The sequence below is a fragment of the Heterodontus francisci genome, chromosome 8 (genome assembly GCF_036365525.1).
Source record: "Heterodontus francisci isolate sHetFra1 chromosome 8, sHetFra1.hap1, whole genome shotgun sequence".
In the NCBI taxonomy this organism is placed as follows: domain Eukaryota; kingdom Metazoa; phylum Chordata; class Chondrichthyes; order Heterodontiformes; family Heterodontidae; genus Heterodontus; species Heterodontus francisci.
In genome coordinates, this window is record NC_090378.1 from 62,361,617 (window position 1) to 62,380,376 (window position 18,760).

Here is an 18,760-nt window from a genome sequence, read left to right on the forward strand (position 1 = left end):
GAATTATATAAAGAGTTTGAACTGAAAAGAAAGACTGTTTGCTCCCGGAGTGAGAAGACCTCTCCTGTCTGCTCCCATCTCTTTCTCACAAGCTTCTGGACTCACTGAGGACACATGAACTTCAAAGAGAAAAGTCTCCTACACTGGGCTCCAACAAAAAGCAAGACCTACCCACAATCAACAACTCTACAGCGAGCTTGAACAGTAACCAAAGACACCTTCAGATATTGCCTCAAACCTTTCCACTTTATTTCTTCTGCTCTTTTCTGTCTCTATCTGCGTGTGTGTATCGCGTATGCATGCTAGCGTTTGCGCGTCATGTATCCGTAGGTGTTAACTGAACTAGAGTTTAAGTTTAATAGAGTTCAACCTTTTTTCTTTAAACCTAAGAAAACTGTTTGGCTAGTTTCTTTGCCTTATAATTGGAAGTTAATGAACAAGGATTCACTAAGGGGGAGCTAAAAAAAAGTGTGTTTAAAATTAAGCCCTGTTACAGTAAGATCAGGTGAAGGCTGAGAGGGAACCTTAGACCCTTTCTCACCTGGTTGTAACAGTATTTTGTGATACTTTAAAAGATGGTCCATGGTTCAACACAGCAGTGAAGAGACACATTCCTAGGTTGAATAGTTACAAAAATTATTTTGATAAATTAGTCAAGTCAGAATACAAAATAACCTCCTTAAAAGTAAGCAGTAGTGTACTATATCTCACTTAAACTGGTGTGTTGAATTATATTAAATATGTCCAATTCCAACATTCTCAATAGGAACGTAAATACCTTTCTTGAACAGAAAAAATCCCATTAAGTTCAACAACCTTCCTACTTTTAGCCCCTTCTCTCTCCACAAACACATAGATTTAATTCTTCATACTTAACAAGCTTCCCTGGTAATTTGCTTCAAAACTATTATTCAAAGTTCTGTCTGACTTCCCTTCTTGCTCAGAGTTCCCTATTTTTAAATTGTGTCCCGAGTTGTAATAAAACGTTTGTTTTCTCTTTTACTAATTTCAAACACAGAACGAACCATACACAAATGCAAGGGTAGTTTGGTCTACTTAAACCTTAGAGAAGAATTTATTGCAGGATTGTAGCACCCCACGAAATGTACATTTGTTTCTTCCATCTGCTGTTATTACCTTTGACGACGTCTGTGTGATTTTGCCTGCGGAACGCTATCCCGGATCCTTGATTACGCACTATTGCTGCACCAACGATCAAGATAGCGACAGCTATTCCCAGTCTATCACATTTTGATGTGCACTCTGAGCCCTCAACTGTGTTCCCTCGTTGACAGAAGTGGCTGTGATGATTCGAGGGTGCAATGGTGGGCTTTGGAATCACTGATGATAAGAGAAAACAGGCCTTATTTCTCTACTATGGAGGTGCAAAATAGGAAAATATTTTTGAGACACTTACGCCTGCGCAAGACAACTACGACGCAGCAAAAAATGCACTAACAACTTATTTCACACCAAGAAGAATGCAAAATACAAAACAATTATTTTCCAACAAACCAAGCAAGAAGCAAATGAGACAATTGATTCATATTGCACCTGATTAAAACAACTGGCAACCAAATGTGACTTTGGTCATGTTAAATGGGAAATCAAGAACACAGCATGACCTTCTGGATAGCCGCTGTAAACTGAACCCTTATTATCAACTCCCTCAAGTGGCACACGGCGCATGCTACACCAAGCATGTATGGTGGCCTCAAATGACAATACACTACATATCAAATGAACTGTAACTAAATAATACACTACATTCCAGACCACTACATTTGTGTGCTGAGCTTCATTTCTAATGACAGGCACCAGCTAAAGCCTAGATGCATCCAAAGGGAGGGCCACTGCTGGGTTGGACCTGTGCACCTTCCAATAACACAAGCAGATACCATGCTCAACTTTCTTGACCAGTGATGATGTGTAGAGCAGGGGAGGTCAACTGAAGAAATTATTTTATCCCCATTAAAAAGTAAGCAAATTATGTGTCTCAAGATGGAGCAAGGATCACTGCATCACTGCAAGGATGACTGTTATTGATACAAATTTCAAAGCATTTTCAAACTGGTGAATGCATATGAAAAGCATTATTCATGTTTTTAAAGTATGCTGCTCATCTGCTGCATACTTTGTATGGATTCATTACCATACAATAAAAAGGGTTCATTTCACAGCAACGTAGCTGTAAACTCCAGATGGTGCATAGATACTCCCACACTCTGAAAACAAGGTACATATACCAGAATCCCCCAATATAATGGATATCTGGTGTGTCTTGCACACTAAGTAAATTTCATTCTACCAGACTGTAGTTTGTAGGCTTTCATGCTTGGCCAACCTTCACAGTAAGGTAGGTATTTCTGACTCCTTCACCCACCTACCTATTACTTACCTTTAAAGAAGATGACTGTTGCAATTTTTTTTATATTATTGTAGATACATTTTAACCACCATATTCACTTTTTTATAGTTGGACCAGAATTTTATGAAATTTGCTGAAAATAAAAGGCAGCAGTTTTATTAATTATCTTATTTATTCTGTTATCTTGAGCAACTGTTACATTTGATGGAGACAATATAAAATGGTATATTAATAAGGCACAGCACTTTGCAGCACTGCAAAGTGGTTCTGGATGTGTAATTTCCTTGAGGTGTCAAGATGATGCACTCAGCTCTTTGTTAGCATTAGCATTTAATGAGCATCCATATGACAAAGTGGAGCTCAGTGTGTGCATTTAAACACCCAGGGGCAGAACTTCATTTTCCTGACCAAAAAGTAACATAGACTCAGGAGTATAATTCAGGTCTGTTGGCCCCATGTCACTCCAACCAATAACAAAATTAGAACACTGTTCTAAACCTGGGCAATCCATTTAAATTGTATCCTGCACCAATTTCAATAGTAATTGGCTGCTGTTAAACTGGTGTGAAGCATTGCTGGTAATATTGGTGTTGATATCCACTGTAGGTAACACTAATGGCAATTTCCTCTTAGAAATGTGCCCCTATTTCCAGTTTGTGGACCAGCCAACAACAGTACATGTACATAGATAGCAAGAAGCTTTTTCCCAGAGTGGGGGATTCAATTACAAGGGGACACGAGTTCAAAGTGAAAGGGGAAAAGTTTAGGGGGGATATGCGTGGAAATTTCTTTACGCAGAGGGTGGTGGGTGCCTGGAACGCTTTGCCAGCGGAGGTGGTAGACGCGGGCACGATAGCGTCTTTTAAGATGTATCTAGACAGATACATGAATGGGCAGGAAGTAAAGAGATACAGACCCTTAGAAAATAGGCGACAGGTTTAGATAGAGGATTTGGATCGGCGTAGGCTTGGAGGGCCGAAGGGCCTGTTCCTGTGCTGTAATTTTCTTTGTTCTTTGTTCTTTGTATAAGTGAAAAGCTTTGGACTAGCTAATCCAATTGTGATTATGTTCCTGATCGGAGTATTCAAATTACTCCGGAGAGAAAAACGAGGAGTGGTTTAACTCAAAGTCAAGTTTGAAGCCTGCCTTTCGAAGAAGGAAACAAGTTTTCAAATATTCATGTCAGAATTTTATCTTCAGGGGAAGACAGTAATAGAGGCAGTTGAATGTCCCTGGGACTCTGTTGATGTTATAATTTTTAAAATTATTTTGGGATTATTCCAGATTGAATTTTGGAATGCATATGTTTAAATACAATCAATTTCATGCTGTAAGTTAGTTTTCTTAAATCTGTTTTTTTTAAAGTTATCTTACAACTTTCAATCTTCAAAGATACAGAGGGTATGTGTAGTGGTTATGTTACTGGAGTAATAATCCAGAGCTAGTAAACTAGAATGTGAATTCAAATCTCACCATGACATCCTGAATTCAGTTTTAAAAATCTTGAAATAAAAAGCTGGTATCAATAAAAGTGATGATGAATTTATTGGATTAAACCACTAATGTTCACTAATGTTCTTTAGGAAACAAAACAATCTGTTCTTACCCATATGTAACTGCAGGCCCATACCAAAGTGTTTGATTCTGAAGTTGCTGATTGAAGGTGGTTATGGAACTCGGTCATGTTGAAGCATTGAACAGGAGGATGAGAATTTTAAATTTGAGGTATTGTGGGAGTGATAATCAATGTAGGTTAGCAGGTACAGGGGTGATGAGCAAGACTTGAATAGGATATGGGCAGCAGATGTTTTGCTGAGCTAAAGTGGAAGATGGGAGTATGTAGAATCGGTACTGACCACTAGTGCCACCTCCCTTCAGGATGCTAGCCCATCCTTTTTCTGAGGTATGACTCCCTGGGTGTCAAAGAACCATTGTCTTCTTGCCCATATGTCTGATAGGATTATTTCTACTGCAGCTTCTGTGAATCTTGGTGCCTCAGTGCTAGACTTTCTGCCATTACGTTTCAACATTCAAGGGCAACTCCAGTGTGCACACATGCTGTCTGTTTCTCTCTTTCTCTCTCTCCACCACCCCACCCAATTCCTGAAGCTCCGCCACCCCCACACCCCCCAGCTCCCTCTGAGCCATCTGCTGTGTTTCCATCCATTTCAGCTGCAGAAGCCTTTTAACTGCTGTACAAAACTACCTTGTGTCGAACACCCAGTCAGGAGCGGAATTCTCACTAATATCTTATCCTGCATATTAACTGAGGTCCCCAAGGAAAATGTAGTGGGATGCCAGTGGGTGGAGGTCATGCTGTGCCATTCTTAATAATGATCTCAGAAAGCCCCAGTCTTTATTCTCCAATCAGAGTTTTTATTCTCTTGCTTTTTGAAGAAAGTAAAATTATGCTCTTGAAAGAGTGCAGAAACAAACAATAAAGATGATTCTAGGCATCAGGAATTTAATTAATGAGGAAAAGTTAAAGCAAGTTGGGCTATTTCTTTGCAATAGAGATTTTAAGGTGACCTTTTTGAAGTGTTAAAGGTTACAAAGGGAATTGCTAGTTGATGGACGGTTAATACAGTCAAATTGTTCATTGTTGAAAAGTCCAAATTGAAAAATAATTTAGGAATAAAAAAGGGAAGCATACATTTCGAACCATAACCTTTTCAGTAGCTGTTGGCATTTGGAGACCACTGTTCACTTGTCTGTGTTTGATGTGCAAAATCAGCATGGCTGGCTAACATTCTACTCAAGCAGACTGTGCTCTGCAGAGCTGCTCTATGCTCAATTCTGTCAAATTTAAATGCTTGCAGTCTTGCACCATATAACTGCTGCACTTGGCTGGAGCTGATGGGATTCCCTTCCCCTCCAAAAAGTTATCTGCATACTGGTAAAAGGATCTGCTCCTTGCTTAATCCATTCTTTAATAAAAAACAGAAGTGACTGCAGCATCTCCTTTGGGGATCTCTGCAGGGTTCCTTTGGCTCAATGAATTGTTTTGAGGAAATTAAAAGCTACAGAAATCTTGAAATGTGGCAGCTACATCTAGTGAATTCCCATTTTTTTCCTTAAAATAAACTCCTTGTCTTGAAATCTGAGCAACCGAACTGCTCACACTCATGGACAATTCTCAGTGGATGAAATGTACTCTAAAGTGTAGACTGGACCCAGTCTATCACAGAAGCATGTTCTACTAGCTGTAGATATTTTCTTGGAAAATTTCGATGAATGCCACAAGATACACTGCTTTAATCCCTCAAAAATTCCCAAGGTATGGAATATGGAATAAATAATGGGAATGATTAAAAAGTGATCCATCCTGTTCTCTAAAAGCCTGATGTAAGAGAAAGAGAAAGAAAACCATCAGCCTCAAGAAAACGAACATCATAGGGCAGGACGTCAGAAATGCTCCATCCATCAATATTGGCGACCACGCTCTGGAAGTGGTTCAAGAGTTCACCTACCTAGGCTCAACTATCACCAGTAACCTGTCTCTAGATGCAGAAATCAACAAGCGCATGTGTAAGGCTTCCACTGCTATGTCCAGACTGGCCAAGAGAGTGTGGGAAAATGGCGCACTGACACGGAACACAAAAGTCTGAATGTATCAGGCCTGTGTCCTCAGTACCTTGATCTATGGCAGCGAGGCCTGGACAACGTATGTCAGCCAAGAGCGACGTCTTAATTCATTCCATCTTCGCTGCCTCCAGAGAATACTTGGCATCAGGTGGCAGGACCGTATCTCCAACACAGAAGTCCTCGAGGCGGCCAACATCCCCAGCTTGTACACACTACTGAGTCAGCGGCGCTTGAGATGGCTTGGCCATGTGAGCCGCATGGAAGATGGCAGGATCCCCAAAGACACATTGTACAGCGAGCTCGCCACTGGTATCAGACCCACCGGCCGTCCACGTCTCCGCTTTAAAGACGTCTGCAAACGCGACATGAAATCCTGTGACATTGATCACAAGTTGTGGGAGTCAGCTGCCAGCGTTTGCCAGAGCTGGCGGGCAGCCATAAAGACGGGGCTAAAATGTGGCGAGTCGAAGAGACTTGTAGTTGGCAGGAAAAAAGACAGAGGCGCAAGGGGAGAGCCAACTGTGCAACAGCCCCGACAAACAAATTTCTCTGCAGCACCTGTGGAAGAGCCTGTCACTCTAGAATTGGCCTTTATAGCCACTCCAGGCGCTGCTTCACAAACCACTGACCACCTCCAGGCACGTATCCAGTATCTCTCGAGATAAGGAGGCCCAAAAGAAAAGAGAAAGAGGGTAAAATAATTAAGTATACAATTGAATCTCAGAGATGGAGGGAGAGCATGAAAAAGACAATGGGACAGAAAAGTGGAGAATAACATAAGGAAAGAGTTGTGGTCGCATGAAGAATCTGCTCTCGGGATACAGGACAGTATTGAGCTGTAATTTACTCACTATGATTGGGACAAAAAAAAGACTGACCAGGCTGTGGAGATTTAGAGATACTGATCTGTACTTCAGGAACTATTAATTCAAGAAAGTCTTCCTACTGTTCTAATCCTTGGATTACAACACCAGTATCTCCTTTTCAGTAGCCTGATTAGTCTCTCAGTATTAGACTAATCAAACTACAAAAATGTTGTAATCCAGGGATTAGGACAGAAGGAAGACTTTCTAAACAGTTGAAAGTGTAGGACAGCTTGAAAATATGATGGTGTTTCTGTTTGAATTATTTGATGTTATGTTTGAGAAATTAGGCCATCATGATCTGTAGAGAAATTAAATTCATTAGCATATTGGGTTAGTAATGTTTAGATTACATAAACTGGTTATAAAATTGTTTATCTGCTCTGGTATTAAGAGTGGACTAACTGTCAAAAGTTTCCTTGGTTTTCTTGTGTCATAATATATTGTTCTTCTCAACAGAATGTTATTTTCATTAACCTTGTGATTGAGGAAAGCCTACACCCCATTGCTAGTTACATTATTATCATGCCATTTAACTGCAGAAAAATTATTTGACACAAAAATCAAGAGTTACTTGTCCCTACTTATTACATGTCATAGGGCTGTTTTGAGTTGTCACTGTTTTGGGGCTGTGTCAGTTTTTTTTGAAGCTATTGGTCAACCTTTCTTAGTTTTCTAATTAGCATATGTAGGAATCAAAAAGAAATTTACTTATACAAATAGTAACAAGGTTATGAAGTAGGCTACCATGAAAAACCTCATCTACCTCCGAGTGATATCATCTGCAGATACAGGGTCACCTCTATATGCATACTGATGACAGACACCCAGCTACTTCTTCACTTCCTTTGATCCTATGACCATATCTCTGCTATGAAACTGCCTCACTGATAGGAAGTCATAGGTGAGTCAAAGTTAACCAGTGTAGATCAGCATGAACAGGAGTGTGGGTTAGGGTACTGGCAGCAGAGTTTTGGATGAGCTGAAGTTTATGAATGGTGATTGATGGGAGGCAGGCCAGGACAGCATGGGAACAGTCAAAACACAGGTGCATTGTCTGTCGTATTGGTAATGGCCAAAAAAACAGACATACGCTGCCTATGCCCAAAACAGGCTTTAGGCCTGTAAATGAGTCTGGGCTTAATGCCTTTTTGAGGAATCCATTGCAAGACTGTTTTTCCCTGAGAGAGCCCATAGCAGGCAACTGTCTGTTAGGCCACAACTAACAATGTAAGTTTTAAATATATACTTACCCAAATATAGAGCCAGGAGATGACGCAGTACTCATCAAAATCCCCAAACTGATTGTTACCGCTCCTTCCCAGCTGCATTTCCACATATACCTGAGGGCCAATGTAAAACGAGCAGTGGCCCAATCATCAATCACACTTCGGTGGTCAGCTGCCTCCGCTCAGCTCGCCAACTCAATGGAAATCTCAGTGATGCCTTTGGCCTCACCATTGAGGCATAGGAATTGCCCTGTTTATTTTATTTTGAGATACAGCACTGAAACAGGCCCTTCGGCCCACTGAGTCTGTGCCGACCAACAACCACCCATTTATACTATTATTCTTATTCTTTGGCCTCCTTATCTCGAGAGACAATGGGTAAGCGCCTGGAGGTGGTCAGTGGTGTGTGGAGCAGCGCCTGGAGTGGCTATAAAGGCCAATTCTAGAGTGACAGGCTCTTCCACAGGTGCTGCAGAAAAATGTGTTTGTCGGGGCTGTTACACAGTTGGCTCTCCCCTTGCGCTTTTGTCTTTTTTCCTGCCAACTGCTAAGTCTCTTCGACTCGCCACACTTTAGCCCCGCCTTTATGGCGCTCTGGCGAACGCTGGCAACTGACTCCCACGACTTGTGATCAATGTCACAGGACTTCATGTCGCGTTTGCAGACGTCTTTAAAGCGGAGACATGGACGGCTGGTGTGTCTGATACCAGTGGCGAGCTCGCTGTAACAATGTGTCTTTGGGGATCCTGCCATCTTCCATGCGGCTCACTTGGCCAAGCCATCTCAAGCGCCACTGACTCAGTAGTGTGTATAAGCTGGGGATGTTGGCCGCCTCGAGGACTTCTGTGTTGGAGATACGGTCCTGCCACCTGATGCCAAGTATTCTCCGGAGGCAGCGAAGATGGAATGAATTAAGACGTCGCTCTTGGCTGACATACGTTGTCCAGGCCTCGCTGCCATAGAGCAAGGTACTGAGGACACAGGCTTGATACACTCGGACTTTTGTGCCCATTTATACTACCCCTACAGTAATCCCATACCACCTACCTACACTAGAGGCAACTTACAATGGCCAATTTACCTTTCACCTGCAAACCAGAGCACCCGGTGAAAACCCACACAGTCACAGGGAGGCGGCACAGTGGCGCAGTGGTTAGCACCGCAGCCTCACAGCTCCAGCGACCCGGGTTCAATTCTGGGTACTGCCTGTGTGGAGTTTGCAAGTTCTCCCTGTGTCTGCGTGGGTTTCCTCCGGGTGCTCCGGTTTCCTCCCACATGCCAAAGACTTGCAGGTTGATAGGTTAATTGGCCATTATAAATTGCCCCTAGTATAGGTAGGTGGTAGGGAAATATAGGGACAGGTGGGGATGTGGTAGGAATATGGGCTTAGTGTAGGATTAGTATAAATGGGTGGTTGATGGTCGGCACAGACTCGTTGGGCTGAAGGGCCTGTTTCAGTGCTGTATCTCTAAACTCTAAACTCTAGACACCGTCCCCACAATTTGGGACAGATCTACGTCAGGTACATGGGCGGACAGGGGTTCCATTCTGCCACACTAGTGCTAATGGAACGGGGCTTCTTGAATTTCAAGACTCATCTTTCTAAGGATCTTTTAAATGCTTCTTTCAAATAAGGAGTCAAAATGAATAACTGGACCGACAGCTCCCCCTGCTGATGCAGTCAATAATTACATAACATATTGTTTTGAACTACTAAAGATCCTAGACTCCATTGATGGCCTGTGCTGATAGAGCTGATCTCCAGTGAAGCTCCCACTCCACACACTGATGTTCAATGATGTGTGCTGAAAAGTTGGTGTTTGTGTACATATATTGATGAGAATTGGATAGGCTTTACCGTGATTCCCCTTGCCCATGTTTTCCCTCTGCCATCATGATCAAAAGCTCTATTATAAATGCCAGTCATTATTGTTAATGACAGATAATGTGCAATGGGTGTGATTACATGAACAATGCATCATGCCGTAGATGGAAGGATGTCTTAGGGGAAATGTATTGAAGGATTTTTATATATTATATTCTGAGGATGTGAGCATCACTGGGAAGGATGGCATTTATTGCCCCATCCCTAGTTGCCCTGAGAAGGTGGTGATGGGCCTTCTCATTGAACCACTACAGTAGAGGTTTTATGCAGTTGAGTGGCTTACACAGGACATTTAAGAGTTAACCATGTTGTTGTGGGACTGGAGCCACTGGAGTCATAATTGCTATGCCCCTTTGAACAAGCTCAGTGAATGTATTTAATCTCCATGGGGCACTGAACTGTTAGTGGTCCCAAGATGTATTTTAAAAACATACAATTTAATGCTATGACAATGTAGATTATGTAGATTATGATGAGACAATGCCCTAACTGGTATGTTTCTTTATAGACAATTAATCAGTTAGACCTCTTTGGTGATATGTCCACTCCCCCTGACATTACATCTCCTGGGGTAAGTGCCATTTTTAAATTTTCATCTGTTACTTAGGTTCTTGTAGCAACCCTTGTGTTCTCTAAGTTTGTTGACTGCGCAGAAAAGTAATAAATGTCAAGAAAGGGCATTGCTTCAACCAGTTTCCAAGGTCACTTCTATAAACATTTGCATAAAATTTTACATATGATGATTAATAGTGTCAGATATTTCCAGCAGCTTCTCAGACACTTGGGTGAGAGTAAACTGTTTGAATTTCTCTGTTACACATGATTGTATTTACTAAGGATGGATATAAATTCCATTATAAGTCGCTGTTAATGATTGCATTCATTTGTCTGTTGCGAAGATTTCTTATTACTGATAGTTTATTTGTAACAGCCAATACTGCAGGATGGACCATTCCAGCACCTGAAATGTTGTTTGTCATTTTCATATTACTCTAATATGTGCAAAAAAATCAAGCTTTTCCATTTAGTTACGATGGCGTAGCAGCAAGCTGACAGTAAGTAGGTCATTGCAGTAAATTTTCAAATCAACTTTGGGAGGAAATAAATGGGAATGATTAAATCCCTAAATATCACATTATAATTTTATTTGAGTAGATTTAATTCAAGACAGATGCAGAAAATATACGCAAAATGAAATGACTTTTGTAACCTTCCTGAAACTAAATGCTTCATTCTTAAAGCACTTAGAATCATTGAAACTCTAAGAACATAGAAGGATTGTATGAGTTGATTTTAAAAATTGTGCCCAATCGGTGCTAAATCTAAGTCTTTTATATCTCATTTAGATGCCAGCATCACTAAATCTGCAACATTTGTATCTCGTCCAGACCCCAGCATCACCAGCTAATGCCCTTGGACCAGACACATTTGCCACTGGAGTTCTAAGTGCTCAGCCACAAGGGAGACCTGACCTGTTTGGATCTGTTCCTTTCAATACTGCTGCTATGCCCACAGGTAAGGATAACCTTGGTCCATGTCATGGTAGAGAAAAGCTATGTTAGTTAACAATAGCATGTGCATAAACAAATTCCTGGATCAGGAAAAGGCCCATTCAAGTCCATTCCTTCCAGGAATTACATACAATCAGTTATATAATGGATTCTTCTCACCTTATTTCATCTTCTGAGGAATAGTGTTTCAAAGTTTCTGTCTTATTCCCGAGGGTAACAAGCAAAACTCTGGGATATTAATCAAAACGTACATTTCTGACTGATTGCCTTATTTAATATGACATTGTCATAGCAAATGTCACAGCATGTATCTTTCAATGTTTATTTTGACAGGATATGTCACAATGGGAGCAGTGCCACCTGCAGTCTGGGCACAACAATCAGGTGCTCAAAATATCATCAATCCTTTGTTAGCTGGAGTCCAATCAACAGCATGGGGCCAACCTACATTATTTGCTGTTCAGCAGTCATGGGCTCCTGTTGGAAGCCCATTCCAGCCTACTGTTTTCATGTCAGCACAAACTCCTATGCCACTACAAACTGCCATGTTCAAAGCAGCCTTATCTGCAGGTCAACCAACGATTGTCAGTCATCAAGAAGAGAAGCCAAAACAGAAAATGGGGAAGGAGATGTTTAAAGAATTCCAAATGGTCAAACCCCCAGCAGTGCCATCAAGAAGAAGTGAGCAACCATCTCTCTCGTGCACCTCAGATGCCTTCACAAGCTATTTTAACAAAGTGGGAGTGGCACAGGAGATAGATGATGCAGATGACTTTGATATCTCTCAGTTAAATCTTACCCCAGCAACCTCCAATTCCACACCATCGTCAACCAATTCACGTAAGTTTCTCTATAGTTATTATCTTTTACTTTAACGACATGTGTCCTTGGAAAAATTATTTTCTTTTTCCTCTGATTTTCTCCCTTCCTTGTGCTGGAGCATCATTCCATAAGTGATTTTTGCTCTCCAGTACCTCACCTTAATGGTTATTCATCACAGCACGAACCTGAACATTTAATTGTTAGCAGGTTATTCAACAAAGGAAGAAATAACAGTTGAGTTTGATGCTGCCTGTTCTTGATATCCACACATATGAATTTTCAGCATGGGTCACTGAATAGCAATCAGGAGTTAGAATGCTGGCTGTTCATTTTTCCCTGCCCAGATGAGGCCAATAAGCAGCTTTCTCATCATAGCTTTGAATCCTGGAAGATCCTCTCTATGGCTTTATGTCATGTTAGGAAGTACCTTTGCCCAGTGAGCCATCTGGGAGCCCAAGATTTCACTTTCCTTAATGTAATCACTTTTTACATTGAAGGGAAATCACCAGGAATATAATTTCTGTCTAAATGGCACAAATCAATTCTAGTATCTGGGGTAGGAATGAATATACTAATTAAGTACAATTCAGAAAGTAGCCACTGGTGCTGAAAATCCAACAGCTGCTGTAAGTGTTCAACTTACGATTGGATATTGATGCTCCTTTAAAAAAATCCAGGGTTGCTTTTAATGGTAGATGTGCCAAAGAGGATGGATCATTATGTAGCGAACACACATTGCATGGGTCCAAAATCACAGGCCTGATGGAGCAGGATTGCTCTTCTTTTCAGTTTTTTCCAAAAGGCAGGTGAAAAGAAAATAATGAGTTGGGTTTTGGTGCGTTTGGAGCAGAATCTTTACATTCGCATTTTTTTCTCTCTGGAGGAACATAAGCCAGAAAAACTGTATCTTTAAAAGGATTCTTACTGATGGACTTATAGGATGTTTTTATCTTTCTTAGTGATTTAAAGAGACACCATCTTCATTCACATCACAATTATGTCATGTATGAAATTTTTAAGTCAAATGTCTATATGACGGGCCAATGCCATGATGTAGAATATCACCAAAGTCAAGAAGTATAGGAAATAACCAGATGTAAATTAAATAGTAGTTGTTAGGAGAGTTGAGGTTTCAAAGTCTATAGATTATAGTGGAAGGGAAGATGAATAGGTAAGATATGTTGAGTTCATGGTAAAGAATAAGTTAGAGTAGGAGACCATATTGTAAATCTTCCCAGAGGTCAGTGGATCTCTAGAACAGGCTGCCGTCTCTTGCAGTGGACACCGTTCACTGAATTCCATCAAGTGAGAGCTGGTCCTGTTTCTGGCTGGGGCAGACATCAATTCTTACAAAAGGCAGGTACTGCAGGGAATTCACTGTCAGAGATATCTCCTGAACTAGTTTTGATCATCGAGATAGTTCAGAGAGGAATTTCCCAGATTTTTCCCCCAAATTGGCCTGTGTTTTTGATCTAGTTTTTTGCCTCTCTCAGGAGATTGCATGGTTTTGGGTGGGGTGAAGATTGTATGTATTGTGGTACACAAGGTTTCACAATTATGTGGGACAGGCTGGTTGGACCAAAGGGTCTTTACCTGTTTGTCATTGTTTGTATGTTCGTAACACTGGTAAGAAGAAGAGCACATAGGATGATATATTTGGAGCTTATAGTTCACAGTATTAAAGCAAACTGCCCTGTTAAATAAATACATGCAGTTATAACACAAACACTATACAAAAATTGACTATGGTTGTCAAATTGCAAGTTTTTAAGCGTCACAAAATCCAAGAGGAAAAAAATAACATTTTACAATTTCTACAGCATATATTCAGCCAAGTTGGACTCCACATACACATAAACAAGATGGTACATTATTAGCAGAATAGCAGTTCTTCATAACATTTTTTTGGAAGATTATGTTTATTTTTGTACAACTGTTAAATATCTTGCTTTGTGAATCATTTTTGTTCAATATTACTTACTGTCTTTCTGTTTCCCTTTGTCTCAAACAACAGAAATGTTTTCCTGGGTGTGCTGTGTCATTGAAATGTCCAGTTCAAGAACTATGTATTTATGTTTGTGGTTCTTTATTTCATACTTTGCTCAATATAAATTAATTTTGTCTCCCAGCTCCGACTTTATCTCCACATCAGCACACACCTGCGGCATCTCGTCAGCACACTCCTGCTACATCTCCTCGTCAACATACACCCGCTGCATCACCATGTGAACATACATCTGCTGCATCTCGACAACACACACCTGCTACATCTCCTCATCAACACACACCTGTGACATCTCCTCATCAGAGCACACCTGCTGCATCTCCCCTTCGGACATCTCCCATTACATCCTGTCACCAGAACACTCCATCAAAGTCACCAACCTTGCCTACGCCTGATGACCAACTGGGAGATGAGGCAAACAACCTGAGCAACAGCAGAGTGCAAGCGGCTGTGAGTATTAAAGGAACAAACAGTAGAGGTAGTGCTATCTCCTGTACCATGTTTGTTTTCTTGCTTGGTTTTAGAATGCCTCAAGTTTAAAAGCAGTGAATGTGAGGGAACAAAGACTTTTTCATTTAACCACCCAATAGCAATAAGAGCTTCCAGGTTAGATATCGCACAGCCAGTTGTAGTGTAAAACTCTAATACAACTGAATTCCATATTAAGTTTGTAAGTGACATACTCCAGTCATAAGAAAGAATTTTAAACTTAAACAAAGCCAATTATATAGATATGAGGAGAGAGCTGGTTAAGGTTGATTGGGTAAATAGACTAAAAGGTATAGCAGTAAATGAATAATGGGAAATATTTTTCTAAAATCCAAAATGTTCAACAAAAATAAATTCCATTAAAAAACAAAACCTCAGCTAGAAAAATCCATCTGTGACTTATTAGGGAAGTTAAGGTTAGTATTAGATTAAAGGATGAGGCTTATAACGTTACAAAGAATAGTAGTAAGTCTCAGGATTGGGAGAATTTTAGAAACCAGCAAAGGGCTACCAAAAGGTTGATTAAAAGGGGAAAAATAGAAAATGAGAGTAATTTGGCCATGAATATAAAAACAGATTGTAATAACCTTTATAATTATATTAAAAGGAGGGGAGTAGCTAAAATAAATATTAGTCCCTTAGAGGCAGAGACAGGAGAAATTATCATGGGGAACAAGGAAATGGCAGAGATGTTGAACAAATGTTTTATGTCTGTCCTTACAGTAGAAGACACAAATTACATACCAGAAATAGGGGGTAACAAGGGGCTAATAAAAGTAAGGAACTAAAGGTAATTAATATCAGAGAAAAATATTGGAGAAAGTAAAGGGCTTAAAAGCTGAAAAATCAACAGGATCTTCTGGCCTACATCCTAGGGTTCTAAAAGAGGTAGCAGCAGAGAAAGTGGATGCACTGGCTATGGTTTTCCAAAGTTCCCTAGATTCTAGAATGGTCCCAGTGGATTGAAAGTTAGCAAATGCAATTCAAAAAAAAAAGGAGAGAGAAAACAGGCCAGTTAGCCTGACATCAGTCATTGGGAAAATGCTGGAATCTATTATTAAGGAAGCTTTAACAATTCACTTAGAAAATCATAATATGATCTGACAGCCAGCTTGGTTTTATGAAAAGGAAATCATGTTTGACAAGTTTATTAGAGTTTTTTGAGGATGTAACTGGTAGGGTAGATTAAGGAGAGCCAGTAGATGTAGTATATTTGATTTCCAAAAGGCATTTGATAAGGTGGCACACAAAAGCATTATACGCAAGTTAAGGGCTCATGGAGTTGTGAGGTAATATATCAGTATGAATGGAGGATTGATTAGCGAATAGGAAGCAGAGAGTAGGGATAAACGGGGCATTTTCAAATTGGCAGGCTGTAAGTAGTGGAATCCTGCAAAGATCAGTGCCCGGGCTGCAGCTATTTATAATCTATATTAATGATTTAGACAAAGAGACCGAGAATAATGTATTAAAATTTACTGATGATACAAAGCTAGGTGGGAATGCAAGCTATGAGAAAGACACAAAGGCTGCCGAGAGATAGAGCCAGGTTAAGTGAGTGGGCACAAGGTGGCAGATGGAGTATAATGTGGGGAAGTGTGAGGTTATTCACTTTGATAGTAAGAATAGACAAGCAGAATATTTTTCCAGAACCTTTGCCAGTTCTGATGAAAGGTCACAGACCTGAAACGTTAACTCTGCTTCTCTCTCCACAGATGCTGCCTGACCTGCTGAGTATTTCCAGCACTTTCTGCTTTTATTTCAGAATATTTTTTTAAAGGGCAGGAAACTTCTAAATGTTGATGTTCAGAAATATTTGGGTATACTCGTATAAGAAACACAGAAAGTTAGCATGGAGGTATAGCAAACAATTAGAAAGGCAAATGGCATGTTGGCCTTTATTGCAAGGGGATTGGAGTACCAGAATAGGGAAGTCTTGCTACAGTTGTATAGGGCTTTGGTGAGACCAACCTGGTGCATGGTTTTGGTATACATATTTAAGAAAAGATATACTTACATTGGAGGCAGTACAGCAAAGGATCATTAGATTGTTTCCTGGGATGAGAGGGTTGTCTTATGATGAGAGGCTGAGTAATTGGGTCTATACTCTCTGGAGTTTAGAAGACTGGGAGATGATCTCTGAAACATACAAGATTCTGACAGGGCCTGATAGGGTAGACACTGAGGGCTGAATTTTGTAAATGGTAGCCCGCATGCACGGGCTTTACTCCACGGAGCTTCCACAATATTAAACACGGCGGCTCATTTACATGGCCCACGTGGACCGTCCCCTCCACCCCCATCAATGAGGTGGAGGAGGCGGGCGGTCTATCTCCGGCAACGGCAGCAGGCGCCATTGCGCAGGCGCCAACACCATTTTTAAAAGGCTTCAAGCCCTTCATTTAGTTTACATATTTAAAGATAAAAGCATTGTATATTAAATTTAAAACATTAAATAAATGTTCGTAGCCCCTCTCCCAACCTCCCCCAGTAACCATACATTTAATTCCATGTCCTCTGCCTCCCTACAAAATACTTACCTTGTGTACCTGACCTTCCCCACCCAAAGTTCACAAACTTTTATCTTTAACCCTTCCCACCATCCCCTCCACCAATCATAATAGTTTGACCTCGCTCCCCCCCCCCTCCCGCATTGAAATACTTACCTGCTCTCCCCCCGCCCCCCCACCAGTGTCCCGCATCGGATCTCCAAATGGAGATCCGAAGGCGCGAAGTGCCTGTCACTGGCTACGATATCAGGGCGGGATGGACAGCGGGAGCGGGTAAGTATTTAATTCATTTATTTTAATAAATTTACATATTTAGATTGGCCTCCGATCACCAAGCGGCAGGGGGGTCCCCACGAGGCCTCGCCGCCACCGGCAATATCACGCCGGGCTTTTCCGGCCTCGAGGCCCATGGCGGGCCTCTCCCGGAGACATTTTCTGGGCCCCCCTGCCACAACCCTGACGTCAGGGGGCCTGTAAAATCCAGCCCTGAGAGGTTGTTTCCCCTGGCTGGGGAATCTAGAACATGGGGCACAGTCCCAGGATAAGGGGTTGATCATTTAGACTGAGATGAGGAGAAATTTCTTTACTCAAAGAGTTGTGAATCCTTGGAATTGTCTACCCCAGGAGGCTATGAATGCTCCATCATTGAGTATATTTAAGGCTGCAATAGATAGATTTCTTTTGGTCTCTCAGAGAATCAAGGGATATGGGGAGTGGACAGGAAAGTGGAGTTGATGCAGATCAGCCATGATCGTATTGAATGACGAAACAGACTCGAGGGGCCATATGGCCTTTTCCTGATCCTATTCCCGATGTTCTTCCGTTAACCTGTGGAGAGCACGCCCTGCTTCACAAATGTAACATTTCCATTTTGAACACCAGCTATCCTTGTGTTTTCTCCATGTAAGATTCTTAATCAGTGCCAATTTATGAGCGGTTTTACGTGTATGCTCATGATACTATTGTGCATGCTCCGCAGTCTCTTTTCATGTAGCCCCTCTTAGCTGACAAATATTGGAGTCTTTCATCCCATCAATCTGAGCTGGATTTGAATGTGGATCTGGCAGATGAAAGGGTAGTATGCTCACCCAATGTATCACTTAATATCCTCTTGGAAGCAGATAGGATCATCACAGTAATAGCCAGAAAGTAATGGGATATAGTGTGGTTCTCTCACTCTTCTGAATTCCTAATCTAGACCACAAAAGGGAAGATTAGAAAAATTAAGAGGGAGTATGAGAGAAAAAAATAGCCAGAAACACAGGGCAATAAAAAGGCTTTTTATGGACAATTTAGTATTAGTGGTAGGACCACTAATAGTTGAAGGGTGGTCAGCTGTAGTGGAGAGTGAGGGAATTGAATCCATGCTTGCCCTCAGTTTTCACAGAGGAGATCGATATTCAGATTGTAGAACCACAAATTTGGCTGTAGCACTGTTAATGGGGATTATTCTTCAAAGAGAAATATCACTATTACTCAAACTTATGATTGAA

General features: G+C 41.1%; 1 protein-coding gene across 1 annotated transcript in view; it reads left to right on the plus strand.

Moving 5' to 3' along the window:
- dab1a (DAB adaptor protein 1a) overlaps nucleotides 1-18,760 on the plus strand; it is a 287,520-nt gene that overhangs the window by 193,084 nt on the left and 75,676 nt on the right. The window contains exons 9-12 of the mRNA XM_068038058.1: nucleotides 10,439-10,501; nucleotides 11,277-11,445; nucleotides 11,775-12,281; nucleotides 14,393-14,718. Coding sequence (XP_067894159.1) covers nucleotides 10,439-10,501; nucleotides 11,277-11,445; nucleotides 11,775-12,281; nucleotides 14,393-14,718 — 1,065 coding nt within the window. The remainder of the gene's footprint in view (nucleotides 1-10,438; nucleotides 10,502-11,276; nucleotides 11,446-11,774; nucleotides 12,282-14,392; nucleotides 14,719-18,760) is intronic.